Consider the following 20934-nt stretch of genomic DNA (forward strand, 5'->3'; position numbering starts at 1 on the left):
ATGTGCGCAATCTGTTATTAACAAAAGAATTGTACAAACACGGGACCGAGTGGGGAGGAGGGGGACCCCGGCACCCCCTGCGTTACGCAGCAGTCGTGGCACACCATAAACACCTTCGCATGCCCTACACAGACCTGACGAGTAGATTTTCTCTGCTTTCTGGTGGAAATGGTGCCCGGTGCGTCCCCGTGCTCTGCAGGGACAAAGGGGCTGTGCTGCTGGGCGCCACCGCCGTGCAGGGGGTCTGGGTGGCAGCGGGCATGGGGACATGGGGACATGGGGACATGGGGACACAGGGAGGCTGCAGGGAGCCCCGTCTCGCCCTGCTCCCCAGCTTTTTGTGGTTGCGCTCGGGAGAGGAGCAGGAGGAGAGGAGACGACGTGGGCACTGGGGGAAGTTAGGGGGCAGCCGCGGGATGTGGCCCTGTGTGAGAATTTGGGAGGTTTCTTGGTATTTCTCCTGGCGGCACGGGGAGAGAAACCTCGTCCGTGGGTTAACGGGGGGCTGCAAAGCAAAGGGAAGAACGGCAGCACCTCGCTGCAGAGCAGCTGGAATGTTCTGGATGGAGTTCAGCCCTGGGTTACGTTTCCCAGGTACAATCCCGAGCCAATTTCACAGCAGAAAATCCATTTTGCTCCCCTCATCTCTTAAACAAAATGGCTGAAACCAACCAGATTTCACACCAAAACCGATTTTTTTTTATTTGCTTTTGTGTTTCGTTTTGCTTTCCAATGGGCAGTTTTACGGGGGGGGGAGAAGCTTCAGCCAAGACTTTAGGAGCCGAGGAAACCCAGCGCTGACCCCAAACGCCCGAGGGAGCCCCAGGCAGCGCCCCGAGGGACGAGAGGGGACGTAGAGGCAGGGAGGTGGCTGTGTCCAAGCTGGGGACACCGGCCACCAGGAGCCACCGCTGCCTGGCCCCACGCATGCTAGCAGGTGGTGCCGGGACACAAATTCTGCTCTCAAAGGCTGGCGTCCAGCAGTGCTTGCTGGTGGATTCTCTGGTGGCTCATATGGTGTTGAGCTGGTTAGGTTTCCCCCCCTGTAGAGGCCTCTCCCTCCCCCCGCTGTCTATTTTAAAGAATTAAATGGGAACGCATCACCTTGGAGACCTCTCCCCTTCTGCCCAGCTCGGGTGAAGCCAGCCGGCGGGTTCACGAGCCGGCGAGGCACATGTCCACGCGCAGCCAGCGTGATTGCCCAACCTCATTTCCCTGGGAAACTGGGCTCGAAACACACCTCGTGTCTCGTTTGAGCGTGCTTGGCATCAGCTCCCGCCCGCCTGATTTACACCCTGCTGCATTAAAAATCCCCACGGAGCCCCCCAACCCTCCCCAGCTCCTGAACCCCGAGCCCCCTCCCCGCCGTACCCGCGCGAGGGTCCCCGCGGGCGGCCGGTCATAGGAGGCTGCAGACGGCGCCGGCGTCCTCCGAGTGGTCGCAGTTGTGGACGTCCCAGCGGATGTGGGAGCAGCGCAGCAGCGAGGGCTCGCTGCCCTTGCACTTGAGGTTGTCGAGGAAGATGTAGCCGGCGCCCCGGCCGTAGGGAGCTTCCCCCAGCGCCGCCACGGCGCGCCCGCAGCCCAGCTGCCGGCACACCACCTCGGCGTCCCGCAGGTCCCAGGCGTCGTCGCACACCGTGCCCCACTGGGACAGGTGGAACATCTCCACGCGCCCCTCGCACCGGTGGCTGCCGTTCACCAGGCGCAGGGAGCCTGCGGGGAGGACGTCGGGGTGGGGTGGCTCCCCGTCGGGTGGGGGAGATGGGGCTCGTCCCCAAAACAAGCCTCGCTTCTCCCAGCCTCCGTCCCAAGGACCTCCGGAGGATGGCATCCATCCCCCCGGGGACCACAGGGCACCTACCGTCCTCCGGGTGGGTCGGGGCTGGCGTGGTGGCTGCAACGGTGGCTTCTTGGGAATGGTCTCCTGAGTCGTCAGCACCTGGAACAGGGGAAGGGGTGGGAAGGGCAGTTCGGGGGATGCCCGGGCTTTTTGGGGCCAGCTCAGAGTCCCCTGGCAGCGGCTGGCAGGGGACAGGAGCTGGGGACAGGTGACGTAGCATGGAAATGTGGTCCCTGTGCTTGTAGCCGCAGGAGCAGGGAGCACCCACGGGAGCAGAGGTGGCACCCACGCTTTGGCCGCCCCCTGCCAGCATCCCGCTGCTGCCGTCCTCCCCGAACCATGGGACCGCAGGACATCCCAAATCGGCAGGGACCCACCGGGGTCAAGTCCATCACCCGGCTCAGCGCCGGGCCTCCCAAAAACCGCACCGCGTGTCTGAGACCGTCGTCCAAACACCCCCAAACCCGCAGCCTGGGTGCCGCGACCACCTCCCTGGGGACCTCGGCGTGCCGGTGCCCGACCGGGGTACCCCGAACCCCGTCTCCCCCCGCCCGAACGAGCATCCCTGCCCTCGCCGCGGCCTCTCCCACCGCCGCCCCGTCCGACGCCCGCTCGCCACCCGCCTCGACAGACGACGCCGGCGTCCTCGTGGTGCCCGCAGTTGTGCTGCCCCCAGCCCAGGTGGAAGCAGTCGGCCAGCCGCGCCTCGCCGCCGGCGCACCCCACGTTGTCCAGCAGCACGGGCCCGCTGCCGAAGCCGAAGAAGCCGAGGACGGTGGCGGAGATGGCGTGGCCGCAGCCCAGCTGCCGGCACACCACCTGCGCGTCGGGGAAGTCCCAGTCGTCGTCGCAGACGGTGCCCCAGGTGCCGCCGTGCCGCACCTCCACCCGCCCGCGGCAGCTCCCGTTGCCGTTCGCCAGCCGCACGCCGCCACCTGCGGGTGGGCGCCGGCACAGCCACGGGGGGGGGGGGGACCCTAAAGGGTGGGGGGTGGGGGGATGGGGGGGTGGGGGGGGGGCGTAGGGAGATGGGGGGGACAGTATGGGAGGATGGGGGGGGCATGGGGAGATGGGGGGGGCGTGGGGAGGTGGGGGGGTGGGGAGATGGGGGGGCGTGGGGAGATGTGGGGGACAGTATGGGAGCATGGGGGGGCGTGGGGAGGTGGGGGGGCCGTGGGGAGATGGAGGGGGACAGTATGGGAGGATGGGGGGGGGCGTAGGGAGATGGGGGGGCGTGGGGAGATGGGGGGGCGTGGGGAGATGGGGGGGACAGTATGGGAGGATGGGGGGGCGTGGGGAGATGGGGGGGCCGTGGGGAGATGGAGGGGCGTGGGGAGATGGGGGGGGACAGTATGGGAGGATGGGGGGGCGTGGGGAGATGGGGGGGGCGTGGGGAGATGGGGGGGCGTGGAGATTGGGGGGGCCATGGGGAGATGGGGGGGGACAGTATGGGAGGATGGGGGGGGTGTGGGGAGATGGGGGGGCCGTGGGGAGATGGGGGGGCCGTGGGGAGATTGGGGGGGGGCGTGGGGAGATGGGGGGGACAGCATGGGAGGATGGGGGGAGCCCCTGGGGAGATGGGGAGAACGGCATGGGAGGATTGGGGGGGGCATGGGGAAATGGGGGGGCAGAGGGAGATGGGGGGAACAGCATGGGAGGATGGGGGGGGGGGCATGGGGAGAGCCCTGTGGATATGGGGTGAACACCATGGAAGGATGTCGGGGGCATGGGGAGATGGGGGGAGACTTGGGGAGGTGGGGGGAGCCCCCAGGGGTGTAGGAGGTAGCTCTGTGGGTATGGGGTGATCACCATGGAAGGATGGGGGTGGGCCCTGAGGACATCAGGGGAGCCCCCTGGGGAGATGGGGTGACGCCCTGGTGGCAGCGGTGCACACTGCGGTCATCGGGAAACCCCTGGGGACATGGGATGAATCTGGGGGGGCAGGGGCGTGAACCCCTGGGGACATGGGGCAGCCCCCGGCAGCACGGAGTGAGCCCTGGGGTGCCCCTGGCGTATGGGTCGAGCCCTGGGGTTACGGGGTCATGTTCCCAGGGCTGGGGCAGGGGCACCTCGGGGTGGGGGCCGCACCAGACCCCGTGCGGCACCGGCGGCGGCCGCACGCTTACTTTCCATCTGGGAGGTGAGGAGCGCGGTCGTGGCCACCTCGGTCACCAGCATGGGCTGCTCATGGCCGTCTGTCACCGCTGAGACAAGGACAGGGACATGGGGACACCGGGGGGTCCGGCCCCGGCTCCTGCTGCCCCCCAGCACCACAGTGACCCCATGGCAAAGTCACTTGAGGGGCCGGCAAGAGGTTCCCGGGGATGTGCCGTGGGGAAGGTCACCCAGGGGAGCCCCAAAACCTCACCAAGATGCGCCTGGGTCCCCTGTCCCCTGGGCAGGGACAGCCCAGGGAGCCACCAGCCCCTGGAGCCCCCCACCCCGCCATGGCACTGGTGGCTGCTGACCCCATACCTGTGGCTGTGGCAGTGAGCGTCTCCTGGTAGTCCAGGGCCACCGAGGTGGTGAAGGACGTGATGGTGGACGTGTCCAGCCCTGCAGGGACACAGAGGGACAGAGGGGACAAGCGGGGAGAAGCTGCAGAGCAGCTGGCCTGGGATGCAGAGCAGAGTGGTGCAAGGGTGTGAGGATGGAAAGGATGGAAGGAGATGGTGGAGGTGGAGATGATGGAGGTGATGGAGATGGAAATGATGGAGATGGAGATGATGGAGATGACAGATGAAGAAGGAGATGGAAATGGAGTTGGAGATAGACTTCTTCCGTCCCCACTTCCCACATGCTGGAGATGGAGCTTCTCCAAGCCCCGTAGAAGTGCTGCAGGACATTTCTGAGCCTCGACACACAAAATATTCAAATATGAGCAGAGTAAGGAGCAGCGGGGAGCACGGCGGGGGCAGGCAGCGTGCAGCCAGCCCCACCACCAGCTCCAAAGCCGGGTTCCTCGAGGTCCTGCCCCACCTGACGGGCTCCGAGCGCTGCCACCTGGCCCCCACGTGGCCCGTGTTTGAGGGGCAAAGGGACACCCTGAGAAAATTTCCCCTTTCCCCCCATCAGCCCAATTGTTGTCTAATAGCAGGAAAGCGGCGGCGCTTCCTGCTCCAGTCATTAGCCACGATAACGAGGGAATTCAAGGGGCTTATTAACGTTATGAATGGCAATCAGCAGATAATGGTGGGGCTGGGCGACGGGAGAGGGGCGGGGGGCGAGCCTGGCAGCGCCCCCGGCGCTGGCACCGCTCCTTCCCTCCCTTCCTGGCCCCGCAGCGAGGGCAGGGAGATGATTTCTGCTGTCCCATCCCGGAGCTGGGTTCGGGCCCCATCCCGAGCCCCAGGAGAGGAGAAGGATGCTCCAGCAGCCCCGTGGGCGCATCGGGGCTATTCCCCCCACAGATGCCCAACTCTCCCCCGATTACCCGCGCAGATGACCCCGGCATCCTCGTGGTGGCCGCAGTTGTGGATGCCCCAGCCGAGGCTGTAGCAGGCGGAGAGGACGGGCTCGCTGCCCTCGCAGTTGACGTTGTCCAGCAGGATGCGCCCCGTGCCGTAGCCGAAATAGGCGTTGCTCTTGGACTCCAGGGCTCGGCCGCAGCCCAGCTGCTTGCAGACCACGCCGGCGTCGCTCAGGCCCCAGTCGTCGTCGCACACCGTGCCCCAGCTCCCGCCGTAGAAGATCTCCACCCGGCCCTGGCAGGCGTCCGCCCCGCTCACCAGCCGGATGCTGCCGTCGCCTGGAGGGTGACAGCACGGGGGACAAGCGTCTCGCTGTCCCCTCGAGGCCACCGACCCACAGAGCTGGGCTCTGGTGGGGAAGAAACCACCTGAGCGGGCGGCAGGGGCTCTGCTTTGGGGCAGCGCGACTGATGGGATCCTGCGCGAAGTGCTGGAACAGGATTTGGCCCCAAAGGTGGAGCTGCTGGGGGTCTGCTCCTCTTGGGCAACCCAGCGGGGTGGCTGCGTGGAGGGGAAGGGCTGTGGTGGTGGTGGGTGGTGGTGGGTGGTGGTGGGTGGTGGTGCTGCTGCTCTGCTCGCCCCTCAGAGAGCCCCCAGCCGGGACGGGCTCCCAGCCCCTCACCTTCCCCACTGTGCCCCGAGGCCGTGGCAGTCCTGCTGGTCGGTCCTTCGCTTGCTGGCGTGGGCAAGAGCTCTGGAGAGGGAATGAGAGACGGCCTCAGTTCCTGCCAGGGAGGTGACCGGGGCCAAGAAAAGGGTCGCAGGAAGGATGCGGAGGCTCTGTTGACCCAACCTCGGAGAAACAAGTTCTGAGACACGACCCCAGGGCTCCTTCGGGAGGTCCGTGGAGCCACAAGCCCCCCGCGCACCCCTCGCCCCGGAGGAACCGAGCCCCGTTACCATTACACACGACGCCCACGTCCTCGTAGTGGTAGCAGTTGTGGATGCCCCAGCCGTGGCTCCAGCACTCGCTCAGCGCCGCCTCCCGGCCCTTGCAGTCCACGTTGTCCAAGAAGATGGGCCCGCTGCCCTGCCCGAAGGTCATGGGCGCCGGCAGGGCGATGGCGTGGCCGCAGCCCAGCTGGCGGCACACCACGTTGGCGTCCACGATGTCCCAGTCGTCGTCGCACACCGTGCCCCACGAGCCGTTGTGGAGGATCTCCAGGCGGCCCTGGCAGCGGCCGGGCCCGTTGGCCAGGCGCAGCTCTGCGAGGACGGGCACAGCGAGGTGCTCAGCGGGCTGGCCAGGAGGCAGCAGACACCCAGAAATGTCTCCGTTACGGAGGTTTTGGGCCCATTCTGCCCCGAATCGCTGCTCCTTGGATCGAATGGGTGACTCTTGGCTACAGCGTGGGCCAGCCGCTAGCGTGCCAACCCCATTACTAACACCTACCGAGCTCGGTGGCGGGGACACAGGCACCCCTGCACCTTTTTTTGATCACACGAGGTGCAATATCACCCGTCCTCCTGGCTGCTGGCAGCCCAGGAACAACCCAGCCGTGTGCCACCGCACGGCTCGGGTGACGAGGCGCAATTAGCAGGTCGCTGCTCGTCTCGGCGAACGCGGCCGCAGTCGGTCCCCAGTGGGAACTGGCGGCAGGGAAACGCTTCCCCGCGCTGCTGGCAGCGGGGAGCGCGTGTGTGAGCTGCCCTCGAGGGACTTATTGACGGGGGCACGGGGAGTGACACGGGGACGGGCAGCCGGCAGGGGCTGGCAGGATTTCCTCGCCCGATAACAAGCAGCGCGGGGCTAATAAAGGATCCCTATTTCCTCTCCGTGAAAGAAGTTTAGCTTTCTGCTGCCGCTCTTTGTTCCAAACCAACATGCCGCCTATCTGCAGCCCCATTTGTAACAAAACCGCATATATATTTTTTTTTTCAGCTGCAAAACCTGGAGAAAAGCGGCTCGCAGAGAAGGACCTCACCTGGGAACGGCAGCGGGGCAGGCTCGGAGGTGCCTGAAACAGAGAAGGCAGGATCAGGACTCCCCGGATAAACGCACGGGGATGGAGGGAGCAGGGCTGGGACCAGCTGCACGTGCTGGGAATTATTTCAGCTCTGCTCCAGAGGAGCTGGCAGCTCCAGCCCCCTGCGTCTCGCCCGCCACCGCCCTCGCTCTCGGCTCCCCCGGGTCCCCGCAGCTCCCCGAAACCCTTGGATGGAGCTCGGCAGAGAGGTGCCAAGGGTGGCTGTTAGCAGCCTAATGAAACCAAGCTGCTCTCCTGGCGCGCGCCCGGGAGCTGCTAGCTTCCAGACAGAAGGAGCCTTTCACTGCTGCCTCTCCTCCCCGCTCCCCGCGTTGTCTCGCTGCCAGCAGCTTTGCTTTATGGGCACGGCGAGCGACGGCAGCAGCCCCCGGGGAAATGGTCCTGCCTGCCGCCACGGGGAGCCTGCTGGTGATTTCCTGATGGAAAACGCTGCGCTGGGCACCTCTCTATGCATTGTAATCTATTAATTTTTTTTTTCACAATGCAGTCAGCATTTTGCAAGCTGTGTGTCTCTGTGCGTGTACCGACACAGCTGATGGGATGAAGCCACGCCAAGGGTGGCCCCGAAGCCGGGCGAGCTGCAGGGTGCTGCTGCTGCAGGGCACGGCAGGTCCATGCGGATCTGCCTCTTGCAACCGCGTCTTCCACCTCGCAGTGGTGCAGGCACCTGGGAAACCCCCACCTGCTGCAGCACCCCCACCAGGGAAAACTCAGGATGCGGCCCCAAAACGCAGGGACCCTTAGGACCCTTGGCGGGTGCCAGGGCAGGAGATGGGGCACGTTTGATGGGGTGGGCAGGGAGGAGCACACAGCAGGGGCTCGCCTGCTGGTAACCGATCCCTTCAGGAGACAGGAGCCCGGAGGGATGCTGCCAGGCCTCCAGCAAGGGGCTGTCGCACCAACGCCCCCCCCCAGCCTGCAAGGAGCTCTGCCAGGCTGGGGATGGAGCGGGGGGACCCTTCGTTTGTCTGCCCAATTAAACAGAAATGCTTTTCTGGAACGTGGGCAGCACCACACGGTACCTAGGGCTTTCTTTTGGGTCGCTGCAGCAGCATTTAGCACATTTCTCTCACCGTTTTCTGGCCAAGAGCCTGCTTTGGGGGTGCTTGATGCTGGCCTGCCTGCACCCAGCACCGGGCGCTTGCCGTGTCCCAAGGGTGCCCCCCTGTGTGGGTGCTGCACAGGAGGGGTGCCAAGGGGGGAGCTGGAGGCCCCCCAGATGACAGCAAGGCGCTGCGGCAGCGTCTCGGCACCTGGGAGGAAAGGCTGGGGGGGAGATGCCAAAGGGTGGGTGGAGGTGCCGGGGTTTTTAGGAGTGATTGATCCTGGCTCGGGTGGGTTTTCGCCACCTATTCCAAGCAGCGGGTGAGAATGGCTTTGTTAAATATTCCATGTTCATCTCCCATCCATCGGGATCAAAGCTCTGAAGCATTCATTTAAGAGCATCCTCCAGCAAAGTCAAGGGAGGCCTGAAAAAACGCGCGCGGTGTGTCCACGCTAATGAGGAAACCGGTGTTCCTGGGGACCAGACACAGCTTCCAGCTCTCTCTGATGCAGCCTCACAGAGCCAAAAAAAGTAAAAAATAAAAGAAAGAAGAAGGAGCTGTGTAAACACAGCCCCTCTCAGGGCACATTTCTAAACAAAACCACCAACCAGGAGGACACATCGCCCTTCGTTAGTGACTTTGCTGCGCCCACTCATGAAGAGGAGCAGGGCAGCGTGGAGGGGTTGGTGTCACAGAGCACGGTGCCACCGCACCAGCACGGCACTGGCGTGGTTTGGCTTTTTGTCAAACTGGAATAATTGTGTTGCTGAAGCTCTGGTGTGGGCCTGCTCATCCAGGAGCAGGAATCGCTTTCACCAGTTTCGACTGAAATGCTTCCCATCAGCACGAAGGAGAGCGAAAGCAGCAATACCCCTGCTGTGAGCACCCGCCAGGAGCCCAGCCTGTGCCCTGGGCTGCGTGCTCAGCCCCCAACACCTCCGTGGGGATGTCCCGGGGATGCTGGCAGTGTCCTGCTCCAGCCACCGGACGGTCTTGGGCTTGCTATCACACATAGTCCGTGGTGGGAGATAAGAGCCAAGCTCGCTCCCTCCTTCAGTGCCACCAGGGACATGGTGACACTCTCCGCACGAAGACGATCTGCCTGCCGCGGCAAGCCAGGAGGAAGACCTCGGTGCCCGAGCCCCCCAGTCCCACCGTGCCCAGCCAGAGCTCACCTGTGGGGCCGAGGAGGAGGAGCAGGAGCAGGGAGGCAGGCAGCGCCCCGCACACCGGGCACGGGCCAGGGCTCATCTCCACTCGAGGTTCCTGCTGCCCCTGGGACATGCAGACACCAGCGTTAGCGGTGGCGGGGGGCGGCTGGGGCAGCAATCGCATCAAAATCAGGGCTCGGGCTGGCTTTTGCTGAGAACAAGGTGTTCTGTGTGGCTTCAGGGGCACCTTGTATCCTCAAAACCAAAGCTCAGGACCCTGAGGGCTGCTGCCCTGGCACCGTGCAGCGGGGCAGAATCCTGCCCGCCGGGCTGTGCCGTGGTGCCACCGCCCCAGGTGCACCTTCTGTGCACCCCCGTGGAGTTCGTCCTTCTCTGTCCTCTGCAGGAGGTTACAGGCAGACTCCGCAGCACACACCCACCGCATACAGCGTGCCGCATGAGGCACACATTAAATTAAGCGCTGGAAGAGGTGGAAACAGGCTCCCCATCCGCATGGGTAATTCCTAAACCACCGCATCGACGTGGCACTCCAGCACGCCACGCAGCCCCCTTCTGGGAAGTGAAGGTGCTTCATGCCACCCCAGCAAGTCACAGCCCTCTTTTGGGGAGGCTCCTGGCATTGCTCCTCCGGGGCTGAAGAATTCACAAGAGCAGGAAACCCAGCAAAAAGCCTCCAAGGCTGCGCCAGGCTCCCACCATGCAGTTGGTGAGAAACCCTCCCCGAATTATCGGGCTGGCTACATCCATGCTCAGCCCTCTCCATCGCGCAGCTCCTCTCCCTCCCTCGGTGCTCTCCTCTTATTAAAGAGACACAATTCCCCCTCCGTTTGCTGCTCGGTTCAAAAGCTGCTGTAGAAAAGGTGAACGTTAGCTCTGTTGGGTGCGCACTGGCAGGGACACCCCGCACCCAGCACGTCCCCAGCACCAGGCTCTCACCATGGGGACGGGGACAGGGACAGCACTGCCGGGGCCTGGCGGAGGGGTGCCATCCTGAGGACACTATTTCACGGTGGCTGTAAAGCCAGGCTGTAAATCTTGGATAGCTGAAGGCCTAAAATTAGACTCTGCAGCTTGGACGGGGCTTCTTGGAGCAATGGGTGCTGCTACTGCCACTTCTGCTGATGGCCAAAAATGGGGACTCAGCACCTTCCCACGGGTGCAGGATGGACCTTCCACGTAGGGTGCAGCCCCATACACACCCCTGCTCCTGCCGTGGGGCTGCTGCCGACCCAGCGCTCGGAGGAGACCCGCCAGCACGCCAACGGCTCAGTTACGGGGCACGGAAATCAATCTAGACCCTAACGTCGCATTTCTCAATACTCCATTCATGCTTATGCCGCTCTGAAGAATGTCGCCTTTTGTCCTGCCGGCCCTCCCTGCTCTGCGGCAGAGAGGGGCTGAAAGACAGCCGGCACGCTGCCGTGGGCCAGCAGCCCCTCGGCATGCCGCCTGCACCAGCCCTGCTGTGGGCAAGCATCCACCTCATACCCATCCCACATCCACCCCATACCCACCCCACATCCACCCCGCATCCACCCCATACCCATCCCACATCCATCCCGCATGCATCCTGCATCCACCTTGAACCCATCCCACATCCATCCCGCATGCATCCTGCATCCCATCCCACATCCATCCCTCATCCATCCTGCATCCACCTTGAACCCATCCCACATCCATCCCGCATGCATCCTGCATCCACTTCGTATCCACCCCGCATCCATCCCATATCCAGCCTTCCTCCTGCTCCAGCTACCCCCGTGCCCTGGCAGGCATTAACCACCGAAATGCGAGCCGCAGCCCCAGCTGTCCCCATCAAGGTAAATCCCCACTTTCCCTGCAGATCCCAGCAAATAAACCACAAAAACTCCTTCCTTCGGACCAGATGAGACACATTTGCTGCTGGACCAACCCTCTTCCAAAAGTAGTGTCATCAATCCACATACCTGTTCGATATTTTCTTTGCAGTGTAAAAAGGGATATATTAAATCCCAGAAATAAAGATTCTCTTCTGAAGTCAAGAAAATTGCTGGCTGGTTAGTTAACAAAAAGAAAAAATAATTGATGAAATGAATGTTGCCTCTTATCCCAGGCAGGAGGCAGCGGGGATAAGGCAGGAAGCTTTTCTTTCAGCGCGGGGGCAGGTGCAAATTTTTTTAGAAAATGACGGAAAAATAAAAAGAAGGAAGAGAAAAAGAATCTCGTCCATCGACAGAGCAGCTCCAGCCTGTCATCCTGTGCCACCCTGGGGTCGGATGCTGCTGCTGGCAGAGGAAGGTTCACGGTTGTGGGGTCGGAAGGTGCCCACGTCGTCCCATTGTGGGGCTGCCCATCCCCTCCTGGGGGAGACGGCCCGGGGAGGGAGGATGAGGAGGGAGGAGAGGAAGAGGAGGACGAGAAAAAGCAGAGAGAGGAGAGGAAGAGGGGACGATGAGCGAGGCGGGATGGGGTGGGACTGGCTCGGGTTTCAGGCTGGCGCTGGGAGCCAGCTGAGCGCCTCCAGGAGCGGGCGGAGGGCATCTGGGCTCGCCGCTTCCCCCTCCCCGCTTTCCTGCCCCATTTTGGAGAAGGCAGCAAGGCCTTCATGCCACCACGGGGAAGGCAGCAAGGACACAGTCCCAATCCTGCTGGCACCCCGCAATGCCTGTATCAGGCCTGTTTGTGCGGGCAAGACACCGGTCCCAAACCCGCAGCGCTCCCCGTGTGTCCCTGGGCATCCCCAGCAGGTCCCCTGCTGGCCCCCAGCCTGTGCTCGCCGCACAAGACCTCGGTGGCACCTGTGCTCCTCATTCCCAAGGGCGAAGTCAAGGAAGGTTTTTCCAGGCTCTCCAAAAATCACCAGATTTGGGTTGGTGGCGTTACCCTGTCTCCCATCCAGGGGAAACCTTTCCCCCCCCCCCTCAGGTGCTTCATGTCTGGGTCATCTCCCTGAGCTTCCAGCCAGGGCCAGCCTCACAGCGCTGCACACCCGTGGGTCCCAGCTCTTCTTGGAGACCGATGGAGCTGATGGCCACGGGGGCATCCCGCGTTATTTTAAATGGAAGCTTGTTCAACCATCGCTGCCGCAAGAAAAAGCCCATCGAAAGTCTCAACGCTCTTGAAGGCGACTGAAAAGGACCGCAAAAACGTGCTGGGTTTTCTTGCGGATTCTTAACCCCCCCCAGTGATTTGGGGACCCTGGTCTGCCTTTGGCTTTGGACAAGCTGAAGCCACAACCAGCAGGATTTCTGCCCCGGCTTTCAGTGCAGGCAGCGGGTGCCTCGCTGCCCTTCTTTGTGGGTCTGCAGGAAGCCCGTGCCCCAAAACGTTTGTGCTTCACCTCGGCACAAAGCAGCGACAGCCACCAGTGACTGCACCATTACCCACCTGCCGATATTCCTTCTGGTGTTGCAGTAATTAGCAGGTAGGCATTGACTTTTTATTCCCCAGCAGCGGCAAAGTTATAATTAGTCTGCTCATAAATGCTCGTTTCAAAGGTGCCTTTTTGGTCTGTTTCGCCCAAACTTTGAAAAACTTTCAGCCACCCCGGCTGCCTGCCAGAGCCCCGGGCTATGGATGGTCGCTGTCACAAGCGATCCGCATCCAGCCTGGGGCCACCGCGAAGCAAAGCCTCCGTTCGGGCAGCCTGAAGATGCTCTGTCCAGGATTTTCACAAATCTGCAGGGCTACAGGGAGAAAAAAGGCTTCCCTTGGCAGTGAGCTGGCCAAACCCCAGGTGTATTTTGGCTGAGGGGAGAAAAGGTTGGGGCCGGTCTGTTCCTCGGGGAGGTGTGAGCCACGGGCTGGGTGCTGATGAGCTGCAGGCTTCCCCTGCTGCTTGCTGAGCTGCACCAGCCGGCTTTCAGGAGCTTGCTTCCTGCTGTCATCTGCATTTTGGGGACAATTCAGCTGGGAGGAGGCTTTGCCGCCAGCAGGATGGGGAAGGAAGGGACAGCACGAGCTGGCTGATGGCTGCGAGACCTGCTGGTGCTCAAGAAGAGGGGACGCGGCACCCCTCCTGCCCACCCTGCCCTGCTGCCGCCTCTCCTCCTGCTGCCTCCCTCCGTCTCCCTGCACAGGATAGGGGGCTGCTGGCACCGCCGGGGATGGGGGCTCCCTAGGGAGGGGGAAGCCAAACCCCGTTGGTCCCAGCGACCCAGGAGCTCTGTGAGGTGTAGGAATCCATCCACCGCTGCTCCTGCTCCCTCTCCCCGCAGCCCTTCGCTGTCCCCAGAGGAAAGCAGCCCTTCCACCCACCTTCGTGGAGGAAGGCGAAACCAGTACGAGAGCATCTCTGGCCAGCCCGTGCACCAGCTGACGGTTGTGTTTAATTTTAACACATTTGTGGAGAGCAGAAGGAAGGGAGGCTGCAGCCCCCGGGGAGCCTCGGCACTGGCGCAGGGCTGCAGCGAGGTGGAGCTGAGGGAGAGGAACCCAGCCCTGCACAAAACGGCCTTTGTTCGCCCGGGGAACCCGCTTCGGAGACAAGGAGCAGCCCAAGGACGCCCCGCTGACAGGCTCCGATGGCCTCAGGGGTGGCAGACGGGGAGCTGGGTCCCTTCTGGGCGGTCACAGCAAGGTGCTCAATGCGGGCGGCTGCTGGGCCGCTGTCTATCCGAGCATTTTGCTGTGCCATCGGGGTGCCCGAACACCGCTGGATGTGTTTCCGCTGGTGACAGCACCGAGGGCGAGAGCTTCTTCTCTTTTCCCTGCATAGTGCAGGGCAAGACCCACAAAGGTGCCCTGGAGCACCCATGGGTGATCCCGGTGTCCATGCTACAGCCTGTGGGAGTAGACATGAGTCCCTCGCTGTTCTGCGTCCCCTCTCATGAGGTTACCTCTCTGGGTAGGATATCGGGCCCCTGGCAGCAGGACCCTATGTGAATCTAGTCCCAGACGGCCTCAAGTTGCACCAGGGGAGGTTTAGATTGGATATTAGGAAGAATTTCTTCCTGGAGAAGGCGGTCACGCTGCGCGGGGAAGCAATGGCATCCCCATGCCAGGAGAGTACTGAAGAGACATGTGGACGGGGCACTGAGGGACAGGGTCCAGCATCAATGGTTGGACTTGATGACCTTAAAGGATCTTTTCCACGTTTCTATATCAACCTCTTATCTCTGTGGCCGTGGGGGCCGGGTGACTTCCCACCTGCATCCACCAGCCCACGGAGCACAGCGGCCTGCTCCTGGTGTAGCGCTGGGCAGTCACAGCTCGCGGCACTCCACCCGCAGGCTGCACAGCTCAGACCATTCAGCATTGGGGATTCAGGAGCGGAGCCCTAAAATAGGGTGCGGGGAAGGCAGACGGTGGTGGGTGCTGCCTCCCCTGGTGCACGAACCCATGGGGCACAGAAATGGCACAGGATGGCCTGCGTGCCGCCTGCCTCAGGCCTGCACCAGCATCCCGGTGCTGGGGGGATACTGGTGCTGAGGGGACGGGGGTGCTGAGGGGACGGGGGTGCTGAGGGGACGGGGGTGCTGAGGGGACGGGGGTGCTGAGGGGGGCCATGCAGCACTAGGTGGCAGTGAGAAGCGCTCACAGCGCCTGCAGGGTTTGGGAAGGGCCCGGCTCCTCGGCAGCCCGCAGCAGGCCGACACGGCTGGAATTTCTCCCCGACTCCCCTCACTTCGGGCTCGTCCTGCGGGGAAGTTAATCTGCAATCAGCCCCCCCAACACCGCATCACACACCATTTTACGCACCCATTCTGTACCGCACACCCCACATATCACACACTATTTTATACACACACGTCACACACTGTTTTACGCACACCACCTCACACACACACACCATTGTCACACACTACTTTACCCTCTCACCCCGTACCGTGCACACACTGTATCACACACACACACCACACACTATTTTACACACACACCATAGCACACACGCACACTGTATCACACAGGTTTAAAAACTCACACTCATCACTCTCACCCTGTACCACACTCACACATCACAATTTTACACATGCACGCCCCCCCATCACAGGCTATTTTACACACTCACACCACATCACACCCTATTTTACACACGCACACCGTATCACCCCCCACATCGCCCCCTATTTTGCACGCTCACCCTGTACCACATGCACACCCCGTCACACGCTGTCGTGCACACCCTGCACCACACACTATTTCACACGCTCACACTGCACCACGCTCACACCACACGCTATTTTACACACACACACCATATCCCATGCTATTTTACACACACACGCGCCCTGTACCACACCCCCCCATATCACGCACAGTATTTTATTCACATCCCCCCATAGCACACGCCGTTTAACACCCCCCCATAGAACAAACTATTTTACACCACCCCATATCACACACCAATTTACACACCCCCATAGCACACGCTATTTTACACCCCCCCGTATCACACACAGTTTTACACACTTGCCCCATACCAACGCTATTTTACACACCCATCATGCTCACACCATGTCACACACACCTCGCATCAATCCCTTATCCATTTCCTCGCCCCCCCCTTATCACCCCCCCCCCATCACCCCCCCTTATCACCCCCCCCTTTCTCCCCCCTCCCACCCCACGGCCCCTCCCCTCCCCGCCTCCCGCCCCGCCCCCGCACTACATCTCCCAGCGGGCCCCGCGCCGCGCACGCGCAGTGCCAGGGCCGCCGGCCGGGAAGCGGCAGCGCCGGGAGCCGCCGGGAGCCACGGTGAGGGGCGCGGGGGGGGGGGGAGGCGGCGGGCCCGGCCCCGGTCCTGGCCTCAGCGGGCTCGGGGCCGGCGGCAGGAGGCGGGCAGGGGGCTCCAGCCCTGCCCGGCCGGCAGGCGGCTCCCCTGGGCCCCGCCGTTGCTGGGCCCGAGCCCCCGGTGCGGCCCGGGACCGGGTTTGGGGCCGGGGGGACCGGGCCCAGGCCGCTCGTGTGTCCCTGGGGCCTTGGTGGGCCGGGCCGGGCAGCGCCTCGTTGGCTGCGGGGAGCAGCTCCCCCACAGCCGCCCTGGCGCCGTGTCCCTTTTAAAAAACATATATTATATTTTTTTTTTTTTCCAAAAATGACCCATTAATTCGCATTTCTGCTTCCCCCGCCGCTTGCTCGGTTGGTTTGGGGGCGGGGGGGCTGAGAGGGAGCCCCAGCGAGGGGCAGCTGCCTTGGCTCTCGGTGCCCCGGGGGGGTGCTGGGTGCCCCGGGGGGGTGCTGGGTGCCCCGGGAGGGTGCTGGGTGCCCCCCCGGGAGGGTGCTGGGCGCCCCCCCAGGAGGGTGCTGGGTGCCCGGGGGAGCGCCCTGAGCCGTCCCGGTGGTCGCCGCTGCCTTCGTGCCCTGCCGTGTCCAGCCGGAGCCCTCCAGGCCAGCCCAGGCCCCGCCGGCGGGTGCGTGGTGCTCGTCCTGCCGGGACACGACCGGGGCCGGAGAGAAGCTGGCGGCCTCGGGGTGCTGCGGGCGCTGTGCCGCCGGGGCGTCCCCCTGCGGAGGCACCGGGCAGGCTTTCGGGCCGTGAGACCGGTGGGTGAGCGTGCTGGGTGCTGGCTGAAGCTCAGGATCGTGTCCCCGCCCCAAGTAAAGTCTCGCTGTGATCCGTGATCCCCTGCCCTGCACCCCAGGAGGTCGCTGGAGCGAGCGAGGGGTGAGCCGAGTGTGGTTCCTCGCCCAGGGGGTTTTCCTGGAGCTTGTTTTGGACGGACGGAGTCCAGGTTTGGGCGGTCGGGTTTTACTTCTCCCCTGCGTTCGGCTGTTAACCCAGGCACCACGGTTATCCGTGGGGTCATCCGTCGGGTCCGTCTGCGTGGCCGGGGTCTTGGCAGCGACCTCCCCTCTCCCTCCCGGCTTGCTGCCGGCTGTCGTGTTGGTGCTGGGGGCGTGCGTGTGGGGGGGGGCACAGGGGTGCTGCCCCGGCTCCTGTTGGGGTTACGGTGGCACAGGACTGTGGGGTCCCGGGCTCGTTCGGCCCCGCTGCCTCCCCGTGTGAAGTCGGTTTTACCAATCTGGTGACTTTTAAAATGCGTTTTGCAACCGCAGCCCAGCTCGAGGGCTTTTTTCCAACTGTGGCACGCGCTCACATATCGCTTCGGTTTCTAGCAGCGTTGGCAATTCCGGTTCAGAAGCTTACAAGTGGACTCGGGGTTTTCAGAAATCGTTTGAGGCTCGTGAGTTTTAAGCTCCTGCATTTAAAGCAAAATAAATTTCCGTTTGAGGACAGAGGATTGAGAATTACAGTTGTCTCCCGGATGCTTTAATCCCCCTCGCCCTCACCTGCTCCCCCTCTGCCTTTCTCAGTGTGTTTGGCTGGGGCTCGAGGAACAGGGAGCGAATTCAGCCGTGGGGAACGCTGAAAGGCACCCCGCTCTTGGGTGAGAAGTCCCCAGCTGAAGCCTCGGGGGCAAGCGCTGCAGCGTTTGTGCCGGAGCTACAGCTCAAAACGAACAGAGCCCGGGTACAAATCGCCTCCTAAGCAGGGGGCGGTCGGCGGGGCTATTCAAGTCTTCGGCTATCGGATTTTGGTTTCGTTTGGGGGCTTAAATAGAAATCCCGTGGGATTTATAACTGGAGCCAGGAGCGCTCGCTGAGCAGGCGTCGCCCTTAGCAGTTGCCGCGGCTTCTGCCTTCCCGCGGGAGGTGTTGCTCCGAGGGGCTCGGTGCGTGCACGCGGTGCCCCCAGGGCTGCTGGTGCCCCCGGGACTGCGCCAGGAAGGAGCTGGGGCAGCAGGCAAGCGGGGTCAGAGGGGGACGCGGTGGCCGCTGCGAGCGCCCCAAATGTGGCACCAGGCAAGCCAGCTGCGTGCCGCGGCCCCAGCCCTGCCAGCCGCCTCCGGGCTGCGTTGGCACAGCGCCCCGAGCCCCCTCTGCCTTAGTGCAGCCCCCCCCGGGGGGCGGGGGGGGGGCACAGAAAAAAGTACAGCGACTCTGCTTTTAGTATTCTTGTGTCTTGCCGAGTTGGCGTTGCGGGGAAGGAAATGCACCTCGAGGCCTCTTCTCGCTGGTGTTTGCCCCAGCTGAAGGACTTGTGTCCGTGTCCCCCCCCCCCTTCCCGGTGGCTGTGGGCAGCTGCAGCTCGTGCGGCACCCGGGGAAGTGCCCCTGGCTCCTCCCGCGTGCCAGCAGCCCCGGCACAGGAAATATTTGGCCCTTCTGACGGGGAAGTGGGCGTCGGAGCCCGGCGCGCTCAGAAGCGGCTGTCAGGGCTCACGCGCGGCCGGGCGGGTGCCTTCGCTTGGGTTGGGTTTGCCTGTGTGGCCCCGGATTCAGAGCGTTGCCCAGGGGAGGAGAAGGGACTTGTGGCACCTGCCCCCTCCTCTGCACAAGGTGGGGCGTGAGGGAGGTGGCTTTCGGTGCCCTTCTGCGCGGTGGCTGTCCTCTCTTCTCCATTTCCTGCAGCCGTGCCTCAGGAAGGAAGGAAAACAAGCTGCCGACTCCCAAAAAAAAAAAAAAAACCTCGCTCCGCTCGCGGCTGTAGGCTCCGCAGATGAGCATTTGGCAACAACATTGGGGGAAAGTGGCGTTGGCGACCTTCTCCCCTCGTAAATAGGGAGCTCCTGGGGGCGCGGGGCGGCGGGCGGGACAGGCAGCCCCGAGCCCCGCTCTGACGCACGCCGCTCCAGGTGGCGCGTGGATGTGCCGGTGTGAAACCCGCCATCGACCGCACGGGCGGAGGCAGGTGTCGGCTTTGACACCTCGAGTTTAAATTCGTCGCTCTGAGCGGCGAGATAACCCTCTGCGTGCGCCGGGGGGGTGCACCGACAGGAGGAGAGAAAAAAAAAAAAAAGGATGGGTCACAGCGCGCGGGGACTCGTGCGGTGACCCCGAGCCGTTCTTCCCCAGCCCCGGCCGAGCCGGGGGTGTGGTGCGAAAACCTCAGAGCGGCTCCGACGAATCGGCAGCGAATTCCTGGGGAAAGCGTTGCTTTCCTCCGACAAATGCAGACGTGTGGGCGTCTCTGTTCTTTGCTCTCTTTATCCTATTTCTTTTTTTAAGCCAGCGAGCCCCGCGAGCGTGATGGATGGGACGCTCCTGCGGAGCGTGGGATCTTCCCCCATCCGGCAGGGCCGTCGTTCCCCGTGCGGATGGCTTCCTCCAGTGGAAGCCGCCCACTGCCCAGCCGCCTCTTGGGGGACCTCAGCTTCTCCGCGCGACGGGAAGGAAGCTCGTAGCTCCCCGTCGGCTGGCAGGACCGAAGCGAGCAGTCAACAGCGCGAGACCTTAGGGGGGAGAAGGTGACTTGGTTTTTACAGCGCAATGAGTTTCCTTCATTCACGCTCCTCCTCTCGTGCCCAGCCGCTCGCGAGCACCGCCGCAGGGGGCTCCAAGTGGTCTGCCTGGCGTCCAGGCACCGGGACAGGCGTGTCCCCATTCTGCCCAGCGTCCCCGTGGCGGTGGGTGACACCGTGCGATGGCTTTGGGGCTGCTTTTTTATATCCCCCGGGGGCGAAGAGTAGTGGTGGTCTTTGGTGTCTGCATCCCGTGCCCGCTCTGAGTTAGGGTTAGCCGTTAGGGTTTAGTTAGTCGTTAGTTAGGGTTTAGTCTCTGTCCTCTGCGTCTCTATCTGGACGTCTCAAGGCTCCCACCCCTCCCTCTGTTCTTCCCCAAATCATCCCTTAATGGGTTGAGCGGGCTGACCCTGGTTTTCCGCCCCCAGAAGCTGCGGGTAGGTGTGCTGCAGTCTCGGTGACCTGCTGAATCACCGCCCTCGGTGGCGCAGGCTGTTCCTTGTGCCTTTTGTTCCTCCCGGTGCTTCCATGTCTGCTCCTGTCCCAGATGGAGCTTAACGTTTGTCTTTCTGTGCCTTGCAGGCTCTCGGGCTCTGCATAAAGGAGCGGCTCCTGGCTTTGTGCGCACCTGTGGTGCTGCACAGGAGGAACCAAGGGACTGAACCTGGATGAAAACCCATCAGAAGCGGGGATGGAGCTGGCGTTGTGTTCCCAGAGTTCAGATCAGCACAGAGAGTTTCTGGAGCTGCTTGCGTAACCGAGGCACGGCCGTGCACGAGCGCTGGGCTCCTGGCGGGGCTCGGAGCGTGCGGCTGCCAGGACGGGCTCCGAGCACGGGCAGGCAGCGGTGCAGGGCAGCCTCTCGCCTTGGCTCCTGGCTACTGAGCATCCAAACTCGGGTCAGGGCTTACAGCTACATCGATACGGATCAGCAGCAGCCTTGGGCTGGCTTTAGGCAGGTCTGCAGCAGCTCTGGTGTCTGGGTTCGGAAGCAGAGTCTTTCCAAAGAGCTCTCGCTCCAGATTAGCAAAGGAAGTTGCTAGCACTGGCATGGTGTAGGTGGTGGTACCTCGTTTGCCCTCGGCCAGAGAGTTTTGAGGCTGATCCACTCCTCTGTGCTCTCCTAAATGCACAGTAAGCATCTTCCGTGAAAGGCTGAGCTCGCTTCCCTCGTAAACGGCTTGTGTAGCTTGGGTTCAGGGCGGGGTGGATTTGGGGCATCATTCTCAGCTCCCTGTGCTCTTTCTTGCTG

The 20934-nt window shown here is 63.0% G+C and overlaps 2 protein-coding genes across 5 annotated transcripts in view; one reads left to right on the forward strand and one right to left on the reverse strand.

Annotated features, from left to right (window-relative positions):
• Nucleotides 1-292: 292 nt before the first annotated feature.
• Nucleotides 293-20824, reverse strand: SSC4D (scavenger receptor cysteine rich family member with 4 domains; the record flags this gene model as incomplete). Its single annotated transcript, XM_083806091.1, has 12 exons — nucleotides 293-1716; nucleotides 1865-1942; nucleotides 2467-2820; nucleotides 3970-4047; nucleotides 4319-4399; nucleotides 4641-4678; nucleotides 5240-5591; nucleotides 5936-6007; nucleotides 6214-6741; nucleotides 7239-7271; nucleotides 9523-9622; nucleotides 20594-20824. 12 exons carry the CDS (start codon nucleotides 20822-20824, stop codon nucleotides 1400-1402), a joined length of 2262 nt encoding a protein of 753 aa, XP_083662217.1. The 3' UTR covers nucleotides 293-1399.
• Nucleotides 16059-20934, forward strand: part of DTX2 (deltex E3 ubiquitin ligase 2) — a 34083-nt gene continuing 29207 nt past the window's right edge. For all 4 annotated transcript variants that reach the window (XM_083806135.1, XM_083806136.1, XM_083806137.1 and 1 more), the window contains exon 1: nucleotides 16059-16195. The gene's annotated coding sequence lies outside the window, so the exon portion shown is untranslated. The remainder of the gene's footprint in view (nucleotides 16196-20934) is intronic.

This window comes from Anser anser (genome assembly GCF_964211835.1).
Source record: "Anser anser genome assembly, chromosome: 20".
NCBI lineage: Eukaryota > Metazoa > Chordata > Aves > Anseriformes > Anatidae > Anser > Anser anser.